This window comes from Leucopleurus acutus (assembly GCF_964270905.1).
Source record: "Leucopleurus acutus genome assembly, chromosome: 14".
Lineage (NCBI taxonomy): Eukaryota > Metazoa > Chordata > Mammalia > Artiodactyla > Delphinidae > Leucopleurus > Leucopleurus acutus.
In genome coordinates, this window is record NC_139156.1 from 26,203,821 (window position 1) to 26,228,967 (window position 25,147).

General features: G+C 43.7%; 1 protein-coding gene across 3 annotated transcripts in view; it reads right to left on the minus strand.

Moving 5' to 3' along the window:
• The window catches only part of GBF1 (golgi brefeldin A resistant guanine nucleotide exchange factor 1), a 122,084-nt gene that overhangs the window by 22,335 nt on the left and 74,602 nt on the right, over positions 1–25,147 (minus strand). For all 3 annotated transcript variants that reach the window (XM_082854894.1, XM_082854893.1, XM_082854892.1), the window contains exons 4-8: positions 9,082–9,213; positions 3,474–3,592; positions 2,838–2,946; positions 2,264–2,324; positions 748–802 (exon numbers count right to left, since the gene is read on the minus strand). In XM_082854894.1, the coding sequence (XP_082711020.1) occupies positions 748–802; positions 2,264–2,324; positions 2,838–2,946; positions 3,474–3,592; positions 9,082–9,213 (476 nt within the window). The remainder of the gene's footprint in view (positions 1–747; positions 803–2,263; positions 2,325–2,837; positions 2,947–3,473; positions 3,593–9,081; positions 9,214–25,147) is intronic.

A 25,147-nucleotide genomic window follows, 5' to 3' on the forward strand; every position in this document is an offset into this window, starting at 1 on the left:
TGTTGAGGAGACATGGAGAAATCTGTGAAAGACAGGCAAACGAACGATTTAAGCAGAATGAAATAAACTCAAACACACACCAACAGGGCACAGGGCAGGAATGGGGATGGATGGCAGGGGAAAGGGGAAGGTTATGTGCATGCACCAAACAGCCAAGGGTCATCTCCAAGGGCAGAACCTCTTAGGGCTGCAAGCAGAATCCTCATCAGAGGCCTGTGAAGTCCAGGGCTTCACTTCAAGATAGAAAGAGGCCGTTCTTCTGAACACCATTCTTCTCCTAGCAGTTTGAGAACCTTCTGATCTGGAGTCAGACTTGATTTATCTTGTCAACAGAGGCTAGCCCAAGCATGAGCCCAGTCTAATCCAGATTAGGATGGGATTTGAGGTATAGCCTCTCTAGGCTTCCTACCTGCTGGTAAGACTGGGCCCTGAGGGGATGGCAGGATTTTCACCTTTATCAACATACATTTTCAGCCCAGCCTGATGGGCCTTACCCAGTTTCCATGAAGGACTGGCTCACTAGCTTACATGGTGGGTCAACAAATATAGGCTGGAAAGGAAAGGCTGGGGAAGGAGAGGTACCTGGGAAAGAATAAATTTCTTGGTAAAGGAGCAATAGCTATTTCTAGATTCCAAGCAAACCTGTCTAGGCGAAAGTATGTTTTTGCTAAGCAAGGGTATCCAGGAAAATCTCTATAGTACAGAATTTGGGAGATCGAAGTTTGGATGAGGGATAGCAGGTCATACCTTCTTCATGTTGGTCCCCATATAGTTCTTGGGTTCTTCTTTAAACTGAGGTAACCTGTAAGACAGAAAATCCCATGGACTGTAATTAAGGATAATAACAAATCTTCCCCTCCATGCCAGCCACAGCCCAAAGATGCTCTGGCCCAGAGCATGCTATCTCTTAGGAAAAGAAGCAGGCTAATTTCACCCTTTTTGGAGCTTCACTGAAGAGCCACAGAAATTGAGGGACCTGTGACACAGATACTTTCTAAAAAAGAAGGTAGTCATGAGGGAAAGGTGACTAAGTACCCTTGGAGTGTGGAGGCTCTTTTCATCTTTAAACTGACTCCTTTCTGCTTGTATTCACTAAGCAAGTATTGCTGAAAGCCATGATATGGGGAAAGGGCAGTCTATCAAAACCCCAGGAGACTGGGCATAGGGTGAGAAGTAAAAGGCAGGTGGAAGTTTTGAAATTAGTAAATTTGAACCTGAGAAGTAAGAAACAATTTGCAGCAGGGTCCAGAGGCAGATCTAGTCTGTAGATAATAAGGATTATTACCCATGTCCCCTGCACTGGCAGTAGAGAGTGTTAATCACTGGACCGCCAGGGAAGTCCCTAATAGACTTTTTTTTTTTTTTTTTTTTTTCCGGTACGCGTGCCTCTCACTGCTGTGGCCTCTCCCGTTGCGGAGCACAGGCTCCAGACGCGCAGGCTCAGCGGCCATGGTTCACGGGCCCAGCCGCTCCGCGGCATGTGGGATCTTCCCGGACCGAGGCATGAACCCGCGTCCCCTGCATTGGCAGGGGGACTCTCAACCACTGCGCCACCAGGGAAGCCCTCCTAATACACTATTTTTAAAAGCAATCTTAGGTTCACAGTATACTGATTTCTCATATAAACCCTTGCCCAAACACATGCATAACCTCTTCCATTATCAATATCCCCTAGGGGAAGCTGTAAAGCCCTCGCCTCAGCGCTTCTCAAAGTTAGTCTACTCAAAGGAAGTACAGAAAACAGGGTGTTAGGCATAGTATGAAAAGGTCTCCTAGGCCCTAATTTAAGGGTCTTGACGAGGTAACAACTGTTTTGGTTTGTGGGGATGAGGGACTTTAACTGCTAAAATTGGGACAGTCGGGCAAACCAGGATTGTTGGTCACTCTAGACTTGGTCCTTCCTTACAGAAATCGGGCTGAGCTCTGGGAGCTCAGCAACCTGTTCCAGGCTCCCTTGAGTTTGGCTTCCTCTCTGGGTTCCCTTTCCCAGCTGCTACCTGCACAGAAACAGACACAAGTATGGGAAGCAGAAGTTCTGTCAGCCTAGATCAAATAACCCTCTGCTTCCCCCTGAGGCCAAGCCAGCTCCCTCCTCTTTCTCCCTTGCTTGGTAACCCTGGTCCTAGAGAACCACGCCCATCCATAATCTCAGTGGTCTCTGATGTGGCTGTGGGGTTGGCCAGGTCCCTGAAGTGGCTGTGTGGAAGCAAGCAGGCTCAAGAGGCCTGGGCAGCCGGGCTGAAGCAAACAGCAGCAGGTTTACCTTGTGAAGAGCAGCTGCACCATGTCTACGAGAGTGTGCTCTGCGGATTTTCTCAATAACTCTGCACAGGCAAAAACAAATAACACAGGTGTCATTACTTGCCGTGCTATTATCAGGAGGCTTCTCAGAGCAGACTCCCCTCCAAACCTTGTTTACTAAGGATTATACCAAACTTATTAAAACCAGCTCCAGCTCAGCCTGGCAGCCAGAACATCACTGGCCCACTAGATGGCACTACTGAGTCAGGATAAAAAGGGGGAGCAATGATGTGTTCTCAGGGGTTGCAGGCTGGTGTCAATCCCAGAAACCTCAAGGGAGGGAGATTTGGTTCTGGGCTGAGTCATTCTGGGATCCAGCCCAATTCCTGCCCTGGCACAAAAAGCTAAGGTCTCTATTCTAGCTGCACAACAAATTGTCAAGTACAGAGACTCCTAGATCCCTATGGCTCCACAAGGTAGGTGATGGAGAAGTCATGAGTTTTCCATCTCTCTGGGACTGAGAGACAGCATCCTGTATTCATACTCACAGATACTGGCCCCAGGAATGGTGAGGGGCCCAGTATTCAAGCACCTACCACTGAGCCTCATTTCAAAGCAGATCCGGAAGCAAGACTGCATAATCTCACACACAGATTCATTGGTTAGATGGGCACCTACTGGGGTCAGCAACAGAGTCCGCAGTACCTACCAGGAAAAAAAAGGAGAGACCATGATAAACATGGCAGGCTGGGTGAAGAAGGGTGTACATGAGGGGAGAGAAGCTGCCTCCTGTTTCTCTAAGTCTCCTACGGAAGCACTCAGGGGTGAGAAAGAGGTTAGCAAGAGCGGACCTTGCTTCAGTTTGGTGGGGGGTCTCCCAGGAGCTTGTCTTAGGAACTGTGTCTTTACTCTGCATGACCCCAACATAGTTCAGCACTCATTCCAGCCCTATCCCACAAGCCCAACGGATGGATGGCACAGATACAGTCTGCCAGAGGTACAAGCCTATTAAGGGTTCCGATATTTGATATCAATTCATTTAAGGCTTTTAATTATTTTCCTTAGAAAAAGCTTTTACTTCGGGTACCGGAGCTGCTTGTTTGGAAACAAAGTAGCTCTCTAAGCCCCAGTGGAGTCAAAACATAGCTTCAAGCTGCCATCAGGCTCCGGTAGGTAGAGCCAGAGGCACCAGCTCCTGGCCATTAGCCTAATTGCTCTTCCCCTCCATTTACCTGAAGGATTTTCATCAGGACAACCTCATCGCTGGCAGGATCTGTGCCCACAAAACGGGCATGGGTGACAGCATCTGCCATGTTCTCCATGCCCTCTGCCGTGCCCTCATGGGTGGGATCTGCTCCAACAAAAAAGAAAAGATGTGTAGAGGAGAGACAGAAAAGTCAAGACATCCTGTCTAGAGACTGTTTCGAGAGACTTTTGGTTTTCTCCTCTCCCAATTCCCTAACCCATGGCTTCCTGAGCTACCTGAGAATTTTTGCCCATAACTGGCTTTAATAAGCATCTCAGCACAAACTCCACTGTGTAAAAGTGGTTCTCAAACTTAAACATATATCAGAATCACTTGGAGGGCCTGTTAAAAATAGAAATTGCTGGGACTTGCCCGGTGGCGCAGTGGTTAAGAGTCCACCTGCCAATGCAGGGGACACAGGTTCAATCTCTGGTCCGGGAAGATCCCACATGCTGTGGAGCAACTAAGCCCTTGTGCCACAACTACTGAGCCTGCGCTCTAGAGCCCGTGAGCCACAACTACTGAGCCCACGTACCACAACTACTGAAGCCTACGCACCTAGGGCCCATGCTCCTCAACAAGAGAAGCCACTGTGATGAGAAGCACGTGCACCTCAATGAGAAACATGCGCACTGCAATGAAGAGTGGCCCCCGCTCACTGCAACTAGAAAAAGCCTGCATGCAGCAATGAAGACCCAACGCAGCCAAGAGTGAATAAGTAAAATAAATAATAAATTTGTAGAAAGAAAAAATAAAAAGGAAATTGCTGGTCCCACTCCCAGAATTTCTGATTTAGTAGGTCTAGCGTGGGGCCTGAGAATTTGCATTTCTAACAAGATTCCAGGTAAAGTTAATGCTGCTGGTCAGGGGACCACACTTTGGAAATCACTGGGGTAAAGCTACTCATTTCATAGAGGAAGGGCCTGGAAATCTGAGGTTTTGGCCCAGAGCAAGGGCCAAGTAGGGCCAGAGCTTTGAATGCCAAGGTTGCAACCTTTCTCTTTTCAGATGTTCTCTTTCAACACATCTCCCTCTGATTGCTTTTGGAATGTTGTGTTCAGGTGCAACTGAGGTAGGGGAGTAGGGGGAAGAAATGGACAGTCACTGCTGCCAATACTCGTATATGGGTGCCCATTACAGCAAATCAGAGAACTCTTCCTGTTTTGGTTTCATTCTTATTTAAAACAGTATGTCAAGGACAAGAATCCTGTAACTAGCTTAACTAAAGATTAAGGAGAGATAAGGGACAAACTAAACAGGACTGGAGGCTGGCTAACTGGGGAATAGGTGGGAGGGAGACTTTCATCTGTAAGAGGGGAGAAGCTAGCCCTGACAATCAGCACCATGCTGCAAGCTAACACAAATGCTGCCAAGGAGGAAACTCTGCTCCCATTCATGACTTTAAATATCCACAAGGAGGACTTCCCTGGTGGCGCAGTGTTTAAGACTCCGCCTGCCAATGCAGGGGACACAGGTTTGATCCCTGGTCCGGGAAGATTCCACATGCCGTGGAGCAACTAAGCCCGTGTGCCACAACTACTGAGCCTGGGCTCTAGAGCCCGTGAGCCACAACTACTGAGCCTACATGCCACAACTACTGAAGCCCATGCACCTGGAGCCCGTGTTCTGTAACAAGAGAAGCCACCACAATAAGAAGCCCATGCACCGCAACAGAGTAGCCTCCGCTCGCCGCAACTAGGGAAAGCCCGCGTGCAGCAACGAAGACCCGATGTAGCCTAAAATAAAATAAATAAATTTATAATAAATAAATATCTACAAGGAGTAGCCAAAGTGACCTCCATCAAGGCTTACAAGGGTCCTGCTGAACTGCCTGGATTGTTCTTGAAAGGGGAGCAAAAGTAGGGAAAAAAGATAGGGACGTGACAAAGCTTTGTGAGTGACAGAGAAAAATGCTCCAGAGGTGGCATGGTGTAAGCTAGGAGAAGCTCCTAGTTTTAAGTGTGGGAATTAGGAGAAATTCTTACCATTTTCTCTTTCTTGGTACCTGAAATTAATGGAGTTCCTGAGTTTGAAGCTCAGCAGATGGCTGAGAAACCAGAACATTTCTCTTGCCACAATGAGCCAGAAAACTTTTATCAATTGTGAGTGGTTTTCATTTGTTTTCTTTCTTCTCTTGCATCCTGGTTAGTCTCTGACACCTAGTCAGACTCTCTTTGCCCTGTTTACTGCATGCCACTACTCAGTATCACGAGCGGCTACTTTAGAGGTCATGCAGAAGGAAGCCAATTTCATGATGATCTACAGTATAGGAGGTGACCCAGCTCCTTCTATCACACCAACTCTCCATGTTTCTCCCAATCAACACGGAAAGTCCTATACTCTCAAGGCTGTTGCCTGAGTCCTCTCTCACAGCCCTGCTGGATAGGGTCCTTTATTCAGCCCTCCAGGGTCCACAGAAGGACCTTTCCTTGTTCGGGAAATCCAGGACCTTCTCAGTGCTGTGTACTGTTTCAGAGTTCCTAGTGAATGGCAGCCTTGCTCCCAACTCCTGGGGGTCTATTTCTTCCTCTCTTTCAGTAGTCTCCCTAGGTAAAGTGGTTTAAGCGCTACTGATCTTTTTGTAGCTCTTATCCTCTGAGCTTGAATGAAGTAGCAAAGTTAATTTTCTAAAAAGGTAGGTACAAGTGACAGGTCCTTAGAACCACAGGCAGGGCCTCATAAGCCAGGCAATCAGAGGCACAAATCCTGATCTGGCAGCTGTGTGGGGCCAAACAAAAGGCTGGTCTTTGGAGTAGGATCTAAAATAACCCTAGACGCCTTGGGTCACAGGGCTGAGAGGTGGAGGGCAGTTTCTTCCAGAAGGGCAGCCTAAACAGAAGATGGCTCACTTAACAGACCTTGTCTTCCCCAGGACCCCTTCTTTAGAATCTCCTCCTTTCCTGGCCACCCTGGAGAAGACTGCAGGGAAATCTGCCAATCTCATCTCCTTTACCTTCTGGCTTCCATACACTCCTTCCCGTTCCTATTCTCATGCCCAATGCAATCACCACCTCCAGCACTCTCTTTTCCCACCACAGGAAACTCCAGTGACCAGCTGGCCTGAGGTCTCCAATGACCAGCTTGTCTGCCAACCCCAGAAGGGGGAGAGAGTAACACTGACGAAAGAGCAGAGGGAAAGGGCACCGAGGGCAGCTGCTGGAGGCCGTGAAAAGAGATGACCTGCAGGTGGTGCTCAGGGCAAGGCTGTAAGTAGCTGGGCCTGATTTTTGCTTAGAAGTATGAAGCTAGGACTAGGGTGCCTGGAGAAGCTCATGCACCTAGAGAACCTAGCTGGCACCCAGGATACCTGCTCCCAATCCTGAATGCTTCAACTAAGCAAATCCAACTTTCTAGAAAAGATAAAGTGTTTTCTTGCCTTCAACTGAAGGTCATTTTCTTTCTTGCTAGCTACAGCCTGAGCTTCCTCTTTTCCTATCTCCTTACTTAGAAACAAGGACAGCTGCCTGTGTTCTATGTTCCTCACCCTTGCACATGGGCAGACAATAGGGGAAAAAAAATCGGTATTCTAAGTGACAAAACCAACTATAAAGGAATCCAAAAAAGACACCATAAACAAATTCAGAGATAAACAACAGACTAGATAAAATATCTGGCCTAGATTGGAAGAAAATATTTGTAATACTGTGATAGACAATAGACACTATACAAAGAACTCCTACAAACTGATAAGAAAAACAAAAACAACTCAATAAAATAATAGGCAAAGGAGAATAAATTCAAATGTTCAGCCTCAAGGAAATAAAAGCAACAAAATACCAGTTTTCACCCATCAAATTAGCACAAATAAAGAATATCGATAATAATCAGTGCTGGTGACAGAGTGGGGAAATGGAAACTCTCAAACCTTACTGTTGGACGTGCAAATGATTTTAATCTTTTGGGAAAGCAAACTGGTAGTACATATAAAAATGTAATTTGCACATGGCCTTTAAACCAGAAATTTCAAGTTCAGGAATCTGTCATACAAAAGGAAAATGAATAATAAAGACATATGAACAAGGTTGCTTATTTCAGCATTATTAATAATGGCTTGGGGTTTCCCTAGTAGCACAGTGGTTAAGAATCCTCCTGTCAATGCAAGAGACACGGGTTTGAGCCCTGGTCCGGGAAGATCCCACATGCCACGGAGCAACTAAGCCCGCACGTCACAACTACTGAGCCTGCGCTCTAAAGCCTTCGAGCCACAGCTACTGAAGCCCGCGCGCCTAGTACCTGTGCTCCGCAACAAGAGAAGCCACCGCAATGTGAAGCCCGCGCACCGCAATGAGGAACCCGCGCACCGAAACGAAGAGTAGCCGCCGCCCGCTGCAACTAGAGAAAGCCCACACACAGCAAAGACCCAACGCAGCCAAAAATAAATAAATAAATTTATTTATTTTAAAAATAATAATGGCTTAAAATAAGAAACAACCTAAATATTAAATATTACTCAATAAGAGAATGATTGAGTGAACTGTATTATATCTATACTATGGAAATCATACAGCTACCAAAAAGAAAAAAAAAAGTCTTACCAGGGACTGAGGGGCAGGGGAAATGGTGTATTATTGCTTAATGATTAGAATTTCTTTTTTGGCGTGATGAACAAGTTTGAGAAATAGATGGTGGTAATAGTTGCACAACACTGTGAATGTAATTAATGTCACTGAATTATATACTTTAAAATTATTAAAATGGCAAATTTTATATTATGTATATTTTATCACAGTAAAAAAAGAACATACAAACTTCCAGTTATAAGATTAATAAGTTCTGGGGATGTAGTGTACAGCATAATGACTACAGTTAACAATACTGTATTGTATGTCTGAAAGTTGCTAAGAGAGATCTTAAAAGTTCTCATCACACACACAGAAAAGTTTGTTTCTATGTGAGGCAATGGATTTAACTAAACTTATTATGTTTATCATCTTGCGACATATGCATCTATCAAATCTTTTACACTGTAAACCTTAAAATGATACAATGTTATATAACTCAAAAAAACTGGAGGGAAAAGAATAAATCAGATGGATAATTATATCATATACACCTAAGTTAATACTATTAAATGAGAAAATATGTAGCACATAATCCTATTTTTATTTCTTTTTTAAAAGAGGTGAAACTTTATATATATTTATACACATGTAGAAAAAGGTATAGGAAGATTCAAACCTGCCTGTTAATATTATTTACCTAAAGAAGGAGGAGAAACATTGAGAGAGACCATTAACTTTTCTTTTAGACACCTCTTTATTGTTTATCTTCTTAAAATGAGCATGCATTATATTTGAAAAATAACTTAAAAAATAAACCAAAATAAATCAAACCTTCAAGGGCACTATACCCTTAACTGCCTCCAGAGCACAAAGAAATCAGAGTCCCAAGGAAACCTCTCATTCCCCACTCTGCACAACCTGAGTCAATTAGTGTGATGAGTAACCAATAAACAATCCTATTTCTCTTCTACAAGGAAACGGATGGCTGGGAAAAACCTTCCAGTATCACCAGCTCATTGCCTAAAGCCTGACCACTCCAGGAGAGGCAAGAAATGAAGAGCTGTGGTCATCCAACAAAGTCTGAGCTCTTACCTATGAGCGCATAGGACAGGAACTTGTTGACAGAGGTGAGTGCTAGTCCAGTGATAGGGCCAGTGGTATCTTCAGAGCGAATTACTTCCAGAAATGGACGAAGGAACACATTGGGCTCAATTTCTGAGAGTTCTGCAAGAAAAGAAATGAGAATAAAGAGCCATCTTACAAAAAGCTAAACCCTAGAAAAAGGCCCTTCTTAACTGTGCCATGAGGCTAGAGTTCTTAGTTGCTGGGACAATCTTCCTCCCTCTGGATTATCCTGAATCAAACCCCAAACACTATGTCATTTTATCTGCAAAATTTTTAGTTTGTACCTCTAAAAGATGAAAAAGCTTAAAAAAACACAGTATCATTACTATGCTTAAAAATTAACAACAAAATGGTTAAGATGGTAAATTTTATGCTTTTAATATACTTATGTATGTATACATATTTTTAAACCACAATTTAAAAATTAACAGTAATTCTTTAATATCATCAAATATTGCTGGGTCAATTATCCATGTCCATTTCACCACCCTCCCTAGGGGTGCACAGGGAAACATCTTGAGTACAGCCAACGTGGCCAAAGAGATCCCAGGATGAGCTGCTTGCTGTCTTAGGTCTTTTGTTGTTATAGTCAAGGTCACTTTTCTTAGAGATAAAGAATGCAGCACATTCCAGGAAGTTGAGGGGGAAACTTGAGGTTTATAGTCCCTTGCTGAAAAATAAGCTCAAAAAGAACAAAAGGCTGTGTTGGAGGCAGTTTATAATCTTGCAAAGCTCCTAACCACTCTCTAGCCTCCTTTCTGTCTACAGTAAGCAGAGGGCTAACTGCCTTGAGATGAAGAGGCAATTCATAACCTTTATTTTACAGATGAGAAAAATAAGGCTCAGATAAGATACATGATTGGCCCCAAATCACACAGCTAACAAGAAGCAGAGCTGGGATTTGAACCCAGTCTATACATATGGTTCTAAAACTTGTAAAACCATTATATCTATTCTACTTAATTATCAGCACATACTCCTAAATTTAGAAGGTTTCATTCCAGGTCTAAGAAGCTACTTTATACTGGACTTGCTCTGTACCCTACTATGCCCAGGGTTTAAGTTTTGTTTTTCTGCTGTGCTTTCATATCTCAGACACTAGCTCCCTAAAAGGCTTCCTAAATAGGCCAGAAAGACTCAGGGACTGGATATGCGCTGCCCCACCTTTAGAGACAAAAGGAAGCTGGGTTTCCTAAGCACCTTCATTTTCATGCAAATGTAGGGAGCTTCCCACTCAATTCTTACCACCCTCCTCTTTGGGTAAACATTCCCTGGCCCCGCTGTTCCTCAGATTAATGCTTTAATTAATTGGCAGATTGAGTAGCATTTTCCAAGCTTGTCTGTACAGTGATCACATCAGCTGTATAAAACCTGCTTCTCATCCCCCACTACCCCCACCTAGAGATGTACAATCTGCAGAAAAAACCTAGAGAAAAACCTTTGTGTGTGTTCAAGATGGTAAAGGGTTGATATGTAAGGAATAGATATATTTGGGAAAGCTGAAATAAAATACCTTTAAAAAGCACATCGAAAAAACTAAAGTCATCTAGTCTTGCTGCTTTAGGAACACAACTGTATTACATACGATTTGGTCTGTCATTTAAAAAACAGTCATGTTTGGTATATTTGAGATATGAAAGTGTTAGATGGAAGACAAATCTTTGCGAGGTGGGATAGGGAACAGATTTTCTGAGCATTCACCCAGTTGCTTTACCTATACTTGTTTCATAGTCAAAGACTAGGTCAATTTTACACCCACCATTTGACACTTCCAGGGCCAAGTGCATTCTGCCTCTTTTTGTTTTTTAAATTTTTTAATTTGGTAAAACTGACTCTTTTTGAGTCCTATAAATTTTAACACACATATAGGGTGTGGGCTCTCAAAGCCAAATGACTTAATGTACCAAAGCAGTAGTTTCTCTGCTGTGTTCAGTGGGCTTGAAATTGATGGAAGTTTGATCTGTCTCTGCAGGGCTGCTTCAACTGAAGATTTTTCTTTTTTGTTTTTTAAATAAATTTATTTATTTTTCGCTGCGTTGGGTCTTCGTTGTTGCACGTGGGTTTTCTCTAGTTGCAGTGAGCCGGGGATACTCTTTGTTGTGGTGCGTGGGCTTATTGCAGTGGCTTCTCTTGTTGCGGAGCACTGGCTCTAGGCGTGCAGGGTTCAGTAGTTGTGGCACTGGAGCGCAGGCTCAGTAGTTGTGGCACACGGGCTTAGTTACTCCACAGCATGTGGCATCTCCCCGGACCAGGGTTCGAACCCGTGTCCCCTGCATTGGCAGGCGGATTCTTAACCACTGTGCCACCAGGGAAGCCCCTAACCTTCTGCTTAAGAGGAAAGAGTTCAACATGGCATTGAGAGACTTGGAGGGAGCAGGAGTGATACTATACAGAGGCTTGGACAAAGTCCCACAGAAAACTCTCTGGATGCTCTGGATGTGACCCTCGCGTAATATACAATCCAGTCAATGAACAAGGAATCATTAGTCTCACTCCTACTAATAACCAGGCATATGATACCCAAGCTCATCTGTCAAATTAGATAGTTGGAATCTGACTGTTAAAATACATTCATTCCAGCACTTCCATTCTGTGAGTCAATGCTTTATGGAAACTTAGTGATGGAAAACTAGAAGGGCTGGACTTTTTTTTTTTCAATTCATTTATTTTATTTATTTATTTTTGGCTGCGTTTGGTCTTTGTTGCTGCAGGTGGGCTTTTCTCTAGTTGCAGCAAGCAGGAGCTACTCTTCGTTGCAGTGTGCGGGGGCTACTCTTCGTTGCAGTGCACGGGCTTCTCATTGCGGTGGCTTCTCTTGTTGCGGAGCATGGGCTCTAGGCACGTGGGCTTCAGTAGTTGTGGCACATGGGCTCAGCAGTTGTAGCTCGCGGGCTCTAGAGCACAGGCTCAGTAGTTGTGGCGCACGGGCTTAGCTGTTCCGTGGCATGTGGGATCTTCCCAGACCAGGGCTTGAACCTGTGTCCCCTGCATTGGCAGGCAGATTCTTAACTGCTGCGCAACCAGGGAAGCCCAAGGGCTGGACTTTTTAATGAGCCCACCAGGAACCTTCACTTTCACCCTCACTCCCCTACCCCTCTAAAAAAAGAGGATGATGGTATATAAAATTAACTTTCCCAAGAGAATTTGGTCTAGGCAGAACTGGAGTTTTGCCCTCTAGGTTCAACTGCAGATTCAACTCTACTTCTTCCTACGAATCCAGAAAAGAAAAATTTCTGGTGTTCTACCTCCTGGCTTAGCCTGCCTGGGGACAGAGATTCAACTGTCTAGATCTTCTTTGGAAAAGTAAGAAGAGTTGCCTGAGTCCTTCAGGGAAAAGATGCCATGATGCTGCTCATAGTGAGCAGGCTGAGTAATTTCACAACCAAGGAGACATCTGACACCCCTGCCAAGCAGCCAAAATTCCCGCCCTGGAAGGCTGTCAACCTCAAGGCACAAACAGTTCAGTAAACAGAGAGTGCAGATCAGGTAGAGGGGTGCTCTGAAGGTGACTGATTCATGTTCTAAGATGGGAAGTGAAAAAAAGGAATGGGTACAAGAAGGAGAGGAAATTCAACTCCCACCGGAGAAAGAACACTTGGGATCCTTCTAGGACTAGGCCACCTGCTGCTAAAATCAAGTCCAGGTCCAACTTCTAGCTAGTCAGTGCCCAATAAGAATAATCACAACAAGACTTATTAAACTATTTCTGGAGAAGCTGTGGGTCACTTCAACACAAAGCAAAGTGAAGCTCTTCAGAGGTTTCTTGGTGTTGTTCTGCTCATACTCTGCTCAACATCAGTGAACAGGGCTCTCAACTCCCTATACTGTGACATTAAGACAGGTAAGTCTCCAAGTGACTTTTGGCCTAAAGTCAGGTTGAGAATCTGCAGATGTCCCCCAAGTCTCCTATCTTCTCAGATGATGAGGTGACCTGTCCAAAAGGAGATGAATACTGACACTGTTTTCTTTTTTCACATCAGGGCTGCCACCTTCTCTGTCAAAGGCCTCAACATGTGGCATCATGCACTGCCCTTAGACAAAAGGGAACAATCTCTTCTCAGCATACAGGGGAGCAGTCACCATCCTCCCAGGAGGCTTGTGTTCTCCAGCCTGCAGCAGCCTTTTCTCATTTGGCCAACATTGGGCTGGCACATTCCTGAGCCAAAATGCACACATAAGCTGCTTTCCCTGGTAGCAAGCTCTTTACTCCTGAGTGACTCTTATCAGGGGCGGTTGGGCATTCTCAATTGGATTACGCTGACAAGGAAAAAGTCCTGTGGTATATTATTTCAACACCATTTGGCTTCAGAAATGCTTGTCTCGACCCTTTTGCCCTCAGAGGCTACTTCTCCCTTCTTGCTTTCTAGAGGGTCACCAGCCTGCTCCCATCCTAGCTCTTCATCCTGCAAATATTGGCTCATGTTCCTGGAGACAGAATATCATCATTCACAAGGTAAATCATGTATAACAGACTAATAAATCAGAGCATGTTAAAAATATAAGTCTAGTTCATTTACCCCACTTGACATTACTGTATCCAGAGACACAGTACAGAATCATTTGAGCATAAAAAGCTCTTTGGTTTTGGGCTTTTATGTCTATGCCTCCACATTCCATTTTAGGAGAAAGTGTTTGGTCCTCATATTCCCCCTAGTTCCCCAACCATGGATTGAACCGGCATCCCCTGCAGTGGAAGCTCAGAGCCTTAACCACTGGACCGCCAGGGAAGTCCAGGTCCTCATAGTCATACTTCTCTGACTATGCTGTATCTAGGAATACTTCTTGTAAAAGTCAAAGTAAGATTGAGAATGAGCTGCAAATGGAATTTTTGAAATACTGTTCCATAGGAAAGAGCTGTGCTCTTCTTGGTCACTACAGGACATCAGGAGTAGTGGTCCAAAGGATGAGACAAACTAAACTTTGGTGTAGCCAGAAGCCTCTGGAATATCTGCCACACCTTTATTTCCAGCCTTGAATGGTCAGGTGGGGATTTAGGCTTGATTTCATGAACTGGCTTGAGAGATGGCTGCCAAAGGGCAGCTCTCAGAAAATTATCTATTCCAGGCTTAAGGGTTAAACCCAGACAAGCCTTTGCAACCCTGCCCTATACAACAGGAGAAATGAAAAAAAGAAATGCACTATGCCCAGTCTTGGTCTGTCACTAATTATGCGACCTTGGGCAAACACTTCCCTTCTTTGGGCCATAGTTTCCTTATCCACAGGGTTTTCCTGGGGAAGAAGATGGTGGTGGTAGTACACAGTTTAATGAAATTCTTTAAGGCTCCCTTTAGATCTCCAAAATTTATTTTAAACGCAAAGTACAGTTTGGGAGTAAATAAGCATGAATGCAGACAGTCTGTTACAAAGGTAGCCTGGGGGAAAAGCAAGCCCAGTTTGTTTGTCTAAGCTCCTGACAGCGGATCCTCTTTTTTCAGCTATCACCCAATAGTTTCCCAGATCTGTTTCCTATTCTCAAACAAATCCTTAGTTTCTCAAAGTGCCTTTAGACTGCAGTGGGGATGAGGAGGGGGATTATCTTTGATATTATGACCCTTTAAGAAACAAAGTATGGTGATAACTTAATCACTACCACACCCAGGTACAAGGTGAGTTCATGGGTCCACCTAGGGCCTGCAGTAGAAGATAATGATACAAACAACCTTACACCAAGAAAGGCAAATTATTTTCTAACACTTGGTCCTTTAAATACCCTTTGAGAAGTATTCATTTTTCAGGCTTATTTCTCCCTCAAAGGCCAACCCAACCTGTTTTTATGAATCAAAAAACCAAACCTTAACTCTTACTCTAATTAAACATAAGCAAATCCTGAACTTACACATCTTGGGGTTTTACTGAAAGTCTGAAAATCCCAAGGATTAGAAATCATAATTTTATATCTTCCCCGAGCTGTCTTAGATAAGTAATTTGTAGAAGGTCATGTTCATGAGGTCCCAACCTAAGCCAGAGATGACATAAAAACTCCTCTCCTCCTCCGTAGACATCTGGCCCCCAAATGTTCAAGATGACCAGAAAGAAAAGGGTTTTTGGCATTTACATATGTTCTCTGGCTCAAACACCTTTTCAGGACCTGGGCTACCTCTGTCCCTATAGCAGGTCTGTCTCTCCTAAGAGAGACGATAGAAAGAAGATGTATTTTTTTCAGACTGAAATCTCTGATATCATATACAGCCCATAGCAGGCTGCTTTCAGGCTGCTCCTGAAATCCTCACTTTTTTGTGTGTGTGTGGTACGTGGGCCTCTCACTGTTGTGGCCTCCCCCGTTGCGGAGCACAGGCTCCGGATGCGCAGGCTCAGCGGCCATGGCTCACGGGCCTAGCCGCTCCGTGGCATGTGGGATCTTCCTGGACCAGGGCACGAACCTGTGTCCCCTGCATTGGCAGGCGGACTCAACCACTGCGCCACCAGGGAAGCCCTGAAATCCTCACTTTTATAATCTCCTCCTTGTTGAGTAGGACCACCCTAGTCTGCCTGGTATCAGATTTAGCCTACACTTTCAGAAGATAAGACAGGGACTTAAGGGCAGCATACACGTGGGAAAATAGTTTGTTTACTGCATGACTTTCTCCAATATGATACATAATCCCGATTGGAAGAGAAATGAGCTTCCCACCTTGGGCATTTCTGCTAAACAGCCAGTTTAGCTTGCTGCTAGGAGCTGCTATCTACCACCCTACAAGAAGAATCCCATTCCATTGCTCAGGACAACAACCTTAATTGGCCTCTGACATCAGCAACAGCTACATACTAAACTAATTATCATATGTAGGTTATTTACTTTAACTTCCCAGTAACCCTGAGAAATAGTATTACTGTTCCCATTTTATAGATAAGAACACCAAGGCTCTATGAGGTTAAGTGACTTGCCCAAGGTCATGTAGTAAGTGGAAGAGGTAGAATTTAAATCTGGGTCTGTTCTGGATTATGTTCTTAAATATTACACTATGCTATTGCTATGGGTTTACTATTAGATATATTAACTGCATGACATGGATGGCAAATAAAAATTTAAGACTTAACTATGCTAGAATTAAAGTTTCTTCTGCACCCATCCTCTTCCTAGCCAATGACTAAACACTGTTAGTTCCTGACTTTAGTACTGCCATACAAATTAATCTTCAGGTTTGCCCACGTTCCTTCCTAATCCAAGAGGGAAGAATGAGGCCCCTTTAACAAGGCTGGCAGGGCTAAATGAGGCCCATAGGGACCTGAAACATATAGCAGAGGCCCGAGGATAGACTGATCCATCTGTCTTACTGAGAGCACAAGTTTGATGCGTATCAACTCTAAACACCAGTTCTCTTCCTTCTAGAGGAAACTGGCACATATTGAAAGGAAAGCAATTAGGCTGTAACAAACAGGCAAACCAGAGCTGCTGTGGTTCTTTATTCTACCTTGCCGTTTTCTGCATTCATTGTATAAGACCAAGACCAGGGGGCTTCCCTGGTGGTGCAGTGGTTAGGAGTCAGCCTGCCAATGCAGGGGACACGGGTTTGAGCCCTGGTCCGGGAGGGTCCCACGTGCCACGAAGCAACTGGGCCCATGTGCCACAATTACTGAGCCTGCGCTCTGGAGCCCATGAGCCACAAGTACTGAAGCCCGTGCACCTGGAGCCCGAGCTGCACAATGAAGAGTAGCCCCCACTTGATGCAACTAGAGAAAGCCGCGCAGCAACAAAGGCCCAATGCAGCCAAAAATAAATAATAAATAAATTTAAAAAAAAAAAAAAGACCAAGACCAAACTTAAGCAGGCAATTTGAAAGCCCAGGAGAAATTAAAAACTTCTGTTGCTATACTTTAAAACAGGACATTCACCCCAGCTTTATGCAGTCATTACACTTGGAGCAACTTTTTCAATCCAAATTCCCCTCATAGTCTAGTAAAATATTTCACTGTTCCATGGCAGCAAGAAGACAATTATAGGTTTATCACCAATTACCACCCTGTCAGGTCTCCTCTAGGGGCCCTGAAGGGAAGTAAAAGGAAATAAAAAAGAACTAAATTCTGAACTGACATTAACAAAGTCTACAGATGATGGAAAAGACTGAAGGGTTAATAGCCAAAGCTTTTGGAGAAGAGTAAGAGAATCCCTAAAGAATATCAATTACAGGACTAGTAAGCAACTCTCCCTGTTCCTTAAGTGTACAGAATCCTATTTATTTACATTTATCCAGAAGCTGGAAATGCTTTTTTATAGCAGCATATCACAAATTCTTAGTGACAATTAAGTCTGAAGAATCTTATTCAGCCTCAGACACCCTTTGTGTTAACAAGCTCAAGAACGTTATGATAAGAGACATTTCCCATCTTACTGATGGGGAAACAAAGGCATCAAAAATATAACCAGTAAGGGCCAGGACAAGTACTCTAACCACTTGCCACTGCTGCCTGTAAACACATGACTGTAAGCTGGAGAATGAACAAATAAAGTTTATAGGAGCAGCAGTACTCTGAGAAGTCATATGTTATTTGCTCTGAAAGGTGCCCAGAGAACCTTCAAAACAGCTGAATCTAGAGGAGCAATCCTGAAAGGGTTGGGAAACAACTTTAGAAAACATGGGACAGAACCCGGGTTCAGCCAACACCTGTTTCCCAAACAGTATCTGTCTCTCTCTGTCTCTCATTTTATCCCAACCGCACACAATACAAAAGCTGTATTATTCTGGTAAAGTTGCATTCCAGCCCAGAATGCACAGTTAATGTTTTTTACAGCCCACATGCCTCCTTGCAATGGATGGCCACTTTATAATGAAAAACTTTATGCTCAATCAACTTACAAATAATGAGTGTTCCATTACAATGCATTAAAAACAAACCCCAGGGCTTCCCTGGTGGCGCAGTGGTTGAGAGTCCGCCTGCCGATGCAGGGGACACGGGTTCGTGCCCCGGTCTGGGAAGATCCCACATGCCGCAGAGCAGCTGGGCCCGTGAGCCATGGCCGCTGAGCCTGCGCGTCCGGAGCTTGTGCCCCGCAACGGGAGAGGCCACAACAGTGAGAGGCCCGCGTACCGCAAAAAAAAAACAAACAAAAAAACACCCAAATCAGAAAGACCCAGAAAGAAACAAGGAATAGGAACGAAGGTGATTGCTGGAAAGCAAGGAGGAACTCAAGAGAATTCTCTGTAACTCCTTCAATCCTAAAGAAGATACAGTCCTAAGGAGAATTTGGTATTGAAAAAGGCATTAATTTCAACAAATGCTGTTGGGACAACTGAACATCCATATGCCAAAAAAAAACCCCTACTTTCATCTAAACCTCACATGTTACATGAAAATTAACTAAAAATAGATCATAGATGTAAATGAAAAGCATAAATCTGCATACCTTTTAGAAGAAAATATAGGATAAATCTTTGTGACCTGCGATTAGGCAAAGAGTACTTAGATATGACACCAAAAGCACAGTGCACAAAAGAAAAAAACTGGTACACTGGACCTCATCAAAAATAAAAATGTCTGCTCTAGAGACATACTAGAGAGATGTCTATCTCTAGAGAGATAATGTTAAGAGACTGAAAAAACAAGCTACTGAAAAAACAAGCAATAATTGTATAATTATAATTGTGATTGTAAGAAAGGACTTGAATCCAGAATACACTTCTTTAAGTTTCTAAACTCAACAGTAGGAAAACAAACAACTCCATTAAAAAAATGGGCAAAAGACTTGAACAGATGCATCACCAAATGGTGTTCGATGTCACTGGCCATTAGGCAAATGCAAATTTAAACCACCTTGAGGGCTTCCCTGGTGGCGCAGTGGTTGAGAGTCCGCCTGCCGATGCAGGGGACACGGGTTCGTGCCCCAGTCCGGGAGGATCCCACATGCCGCGGAGCGGCTGGGCCTGTGAGCCATGGCTGCTGAGCCTGCGCATCCGGAGACTGTGCTCCGCAACGGGAGAGGCCACAACAGTGAGAGGCCTGCGTATCGCAAAAAAAAAAAAAAACCACACACCTTGAGGTACCACTACCTACCTACTAGGATGGCTTAAATAAAAGTACTGAAAATACCAAGCACTGAAGAGGATGTGGAGAAACTAGAATTCTCATTTCTGGTGGGAATGTAATGTGGTACAGGACTCTGGAAAACAGTTTGGCAGTTTCTTAAAAAGCTAAACATACATTTACTCTTTGACCCAGAAATCCCACTCCTGGGTGTTTATCCCAGAAAGATGAAAACCAATGTTCTTAACACAAAAACCTGTACACAAATGTCTGTAGCAGCTCTATTCATAATGGCCCCAAAATGGAGAAGCCAAACGTCCTTCAGCTAGTGGATGGATAAGCAAACTGTGGTACAGACATGCAATGGAATACTACCTGGTAATAAAAAGGGAACAAACTATTGATCTAGGCAGCAGTTTAGATGAATCTCAAAGGCATCATGCTGAGTGAAACAAATCAGTCTCAGAAGGTTACATACTGTATGATTCCATTTATATGACCTTCTTGATAAAACTATGGTGAGAGAATAGATCAGTGGTTGACGGGAGTTAGGGGTAGAGGGATGGTGTGACCACAAAAGGATAATAGAGGGAGTTTTCTGGGGAGGTAAGACTGTTCTGTATTCCAATTGCCACAGTGGTTACATGGATCTATGTGTGTGTTAAAATTCACAGAACTGTATACTAAAAAAAAGTCAATTTTACTATATGATAATGAAAACATTTAAGTATTGAATCTTAATATACAAATCTCAGCGCAGTTCACACCAAGAATGGCATTCACAAGATGCAGCCCAATAGCAGGCCCTGCCTTCTAAGACTGAGGTCTGAAGATACTGAGATTATGTTTAAGGGAATGTCCACCTATGAATGTGGACCTGAATTCAGAAACGCCCTTTCCCCTCAAGAGTTGTGGAAAGGCTAGACTGGCATGGGGAGTCCATTTCTTCTCTCCCTGGGCCCTTCTAACCAATAGTAGAAAGAATTTGTTACTGGAACTTGTTCTTTTGAAATCTTCAGTTCAGGACTTCCCTGGTGGCGCAATGGTTAAGAATCCACCTGCCAGGGGCTTCCCTGGTGGCGCAGTGGTTAAGAATCCGCCTGCCAATGCAGGGGACACGGGTTCGAGCCCTGGTCCGGGAAGATCCCACATGCTGCGGAGCAGCTAAGCCTGTGCGCCACAACTACTGAGCCTGCGCTCTAGAGCCCACGAGCCACAACTACTGAGCCCGTGTGCCACAACTACTGAAGCCCATGCGCTTAGAGCCCGTGCTCTGCAACAAGAGAAGCCACCGCAGTGAGAAGCCTGCGCACCACAATGAAGAGTAGCCCCACTCGCCTCAACTTGAGAAAGCCCGTGCGCAGCAACGAAGACCCAACACAGCCAAAAATAAATAAATAAATTTTAAAAATAAAGTAATTAAAAAAAAAAAGAATCCACCTACCAATGCAGGGGACACAGGTTTGACCCCTGGTCCAGGGAGATGCCACATGCTGTGGATCAACTAAGCCCGTGTGCCACAACTACTGAGCCTGCACTCCAGATCACGTGAGCCACAACTACTGAGCCCACATGCCACAACTACTGAAGCCCGCACGCCTAGAGCCCGTGCTCTGCAACAAGAGAAGCCACCGCAATGAGAAGCCCGCACACTGCAACGAAGAGTAGCCCCAGCTTGCCACAACTAGAGAAAGCCCACACACAGCAACGAAGACCCAACACAGCCATAAATAAATAAATAGATTTATTAAAAAAGAAAGAAAGAAATCTTCAGTTGAAGCAGGCTGCAGAGACAGATCACACTTCCATCAATTTCAAGCCCACTGAACACAGTAGAGAAACTACTGCTTTGGTACATTAAGTCATTTGGCTTTGGGAACCGACACCCTAACCTTCCGTTCCTTGCTTTAACCCTTGGCCCATGAGAATTAGTTCCCTAAGACCTAGGTAAGATAGAGGCATTAAAAATATAGAGAAAGAATTTTACCAGGGCATACATTATTTCCCATAATATTTGACACACAGGATACCAAATCCTACCTGGCTAAAGTCCCTTGGTAATATTAATGTTACTAAGGGAAGTGCTGATTTCTACTGCATTCAGCTTCGAGAAGAGATGGGGATAAAACGCAAGGATGGGAAGGGACTTTCATCTGCCACAAAGACTAACCACCCCATGCTCAAGAAGCATTTGGGCCACCAAAGGCCCCTCTCCTACATGACAATGTTCATTTACCTGCTTCAAATGTATCAAAATGTATCAAGTCACAGTACATACATTATTACATAGCCATGTCTTGAAAAACCGCTAATCCAGCATCCATTAAATTAGGTCTGAATTCTGCTGGCCAAGCCCCAGCCTCTCAGGGGGCTGGCATCAAATAGGGAGGCTGGAGTAGGGTTTCAAACACCTGTTTCAGCCTTTTAAGTGTCCGATTCAGGCCACTGTGCTCTGGCAGCAGGGACCCTGATGATGTGGGTTCTCTTCTCCTGCCAAATCGTCAATTTAAAGAGCCTAGCCCCCCCAAGAGGAGGAAAAGATAGACTGGTGGGGGGGTTATAGCCACTTTGAAGAAATGTTTCTTTTAAAGTTAAACACACATCTATGCTATGATCCAGCAATTTCACTCAAGTATTTATCCAAGAGAAACTAAAATATACGTTCACAAATAGACGTGTATTATGTTTATAGCAGCCTATTCATAACAGACAAAAACTGGAAACACTCCAAATGTTCTTCAGTAAGAAAATGAGTAAATTCTCTTATGGTTTGCCATACAATTCAATATTACTCAGTAAAACAGAATGAATCAAAACCAAAAAACCCAGTGATACATGCAACAACATGGATGAATTCCAAAAACATGCTAAGTGAAAAGAAGCTAGGAAAAAAAAGAGAATATCCTATATGATTCCATTTATAGGAAATCCAAAACCAAAACTAATGCATGGTAATAGAACACAGAAAGTGGTTTTGTGTATGTGTGTGTGGGTTAACTTAAATGGGGCATGAGGAAACTTTCTGGGGTGATGAAAATGTTCTATATCTTTTTGTTTTAAGGTGGTTACTGAATTTACACAATCATCAAAATTTATCAACTGAACACTTAAGGTCTGTGTATTTCACTGTATGTTAATTATACCTCAATTAAAAAAAAAAGAGAACTGAGGGGGTCTGGGGTCAGCCTCTCCTACTTGGCATTATTTAGGAGAATGAAGATATAGAAGAGAAGAAACAAATTTGCTTCCCAACTCACCATTCTGGGAGCAGAGGCTCAACAGCCAGCTGAGCTGCCACCTCAGTAACCCTTGGGCAACCTTTTGGGAAAGAAGAGATTTTCAGGTGGTAACTGATACACCCTTAATGGGGCCCTGTTGTTCCCCAAAGGGGTGTCACTGAAATGTCTTCAACAGTGTTTACTTCCCCATTGCTAAAAGTATAATCAAGGTTCAACTTAGAAGAAAGTTCACATGTAACCAAAGTTAGGCCCTCAGTACTTAAAATTCAGGGACTTCCTTGGTAGTCCAGTGGTTAAGACTGCGTGCTTCCACTGCAGGGGACATGGGTTCAATCCCTGGTTGGGGAACTAAGATCCCGCAGGCTGCGAGGGTGCAGCCAAAAAAACCCCAAAAACGAACAAAAAAAACATTCAGACAGTCTTAAAAAAAATTACATTATAACCATAGTAATAGACAAGTCAGAGCTCTAGTTCCAGAAATGTCACCACTCTGTCACGACGCCTTACACAAGACATGACCTCTAAGCCACAGATCCTTCTCAATAAAATGGGCCTGGATGACCTCAATGTTTCACTTTAGCTCTGCCACTGTATGATTTTAATACTCTTATAAGTTCATATGACCTCCAGGATCAGATGGGGAAGGCAAGCCTTGTAATCCTTCTCAGCATTGTTATAGAGACTCATCCTTTATTTTAATGAGGACGCCCCCAGAGGGATTCTGCATTTCATGTGAAATGATTTCTCCCCTCTAACACACAGAGTTAGACTCAAAGAGAACAGTTTACAGGTTAGCATGTGAGGTGATGCTTACGCGGCAAACCCAAGGTGGCACAGGATAAAAGAAGAGTAGGTATCCTCAAAATCCAGTGGGAAGATTGAAGAAGAAAACAAACATATATCAAGTGCCTCTTATATGCAAGGTATGCATTGTACTAGACTCCTTGCATACATCATCTTGTTTAATCCTCACAAGAACCCTGTAAGACAAGTTTTTAATCTCCATTTTACAGATGAGAAATGGAGGTTCAAACAGGTCAAGTAACTGCCAAGACAACCCAATGGTAGAGATGGGATTTGAACCCAGGTCTATTCAGCTCCAAAAGTTATGCTTTTTTCCACAACCATTTGGCAGGAAATAAGTTGGAGATCCTGCATCTCCAAGGGGCCCTATCACTTTCTTCTTCTTGTAAATAACACATTTCACACATCTCACATAGCCCTTGGCACTATACAGAAGAAAGGGTTAAACCTACAGTTAGGAAGAGGAAACACCCTGGAAAATTGAAACACATGCTGTGGCTCTGACTAAATTTCACACCCATTCTGTTGAGCAACATCCATACTGTGTGAGAAAAGATTCCTTCCCCCTCACCCCGACCCCATTCTTTATTCATTCTGTCACCTGCTGCCTTCCTTCAGACTAAGCTGAGGGGGAGGAAGGGAGGAAGACTATACATCTTTGCTTGGTGCATATTTAAGCCAGAGGTTAGTAAACCCAGGGTAGGAAGAAGTACTGTGTGAAAAAAGAAAAGGAAAAATACTTTCTCACTTCTACTTGGACTAGCACAGGAGGGAGCTCTTATGATAGGCCATAATGAAGAAAGGGGTTGGACTTCTGCTGGGGAGGCTGTTCTTCCTGAAGAGCAGGCAGAATTCAGGAGAACAAGGCCAATTTACACCTGTCCCCTTATCTGGTATTTCATGCTCAAGTGAACACTGAATTTCTGTCCATGAGAGTTATGCCTCACCCAGGAGAGCAAATGGGAAGGTGGAAACAATTTTTTTCCCTCTGCTACCCCCTTCAACCAGATTCCTACTTCCAGTACCAAATCACAATGGGTATAGTTATTTGGTACTGGACGTTGACTGGATATAAGATACTTGTGGGAAAGTTAAGAGCCTAGGGTAGCTACTTGGTATAAAAGAAGGAAGAAAAGAAAGGTAAGGACAAGTGAACAAATGCCATTATGATAATCTCCAAAGATAGTCCCATACAATGCCACCCCTCACATGCCCTTCCTCCAATCAAGAGGTAGAGCTTATGTCTGTTACCCTTCAATCAATGCAGGGGAAGTGACAATCTGGGACTTCTGTGCCCAGGCACTAAAAAGGCTTTGAAGTTTCTATTTCTTCCATTTTGGTGATCTGAACTGCCATGTACTGTACAAAGTCTAAGCTACTGTGAAAGAGAGAGAAGTCATGAGGGAAAGCCCTGGAGACTGAGGCATCATGTCAAAAGAAGCCACGTGGCACCAAACATCCAAGCTACAGTCATAGCTGATGCAACCTCAGGAGAGACCCCAAGTGAGACCATTAGAAGAACTGCCCAGTTGAGCCCTAGTCAACCCATGGAATTATGAGATATAATAAAATGGTTGTTGCTTTAAGCCATGAAGTTTTGGAGTGGTCTGTAATATAGCAACAGATAACTGAAACAGCTGGCTTTTGTTAAAAATGAAGCTAGTAGTTCTTTTGTCCTGGGTATATAACATAAACTGTATTGCAGAAATAAGGAAAATCTAGCCAGTTTTAGCTAAAAGGAATTTATACTGGGGGGAAATCTCATTCCACTAGCAATTGAAAATAAAAAATACCTAAGAATAAACTTAAGAAATTTACATAAATGGGGGAAAGAAGAACCTACAAATTTTACTAGAGTCACAAAAGAAGTCTTGAATAAATGTGGAAGACAAAACATGTTCCTGGATAGGGAGGCCAAATATACTATAAAAATGTCAAGTCTCTCCATATTATTATTTTTTAAATTAATTAATTATTTATTTTGGGCTGCATTGGGTCTTCATTGCTGTGTGGGCTTTCTCTAGTTGCAG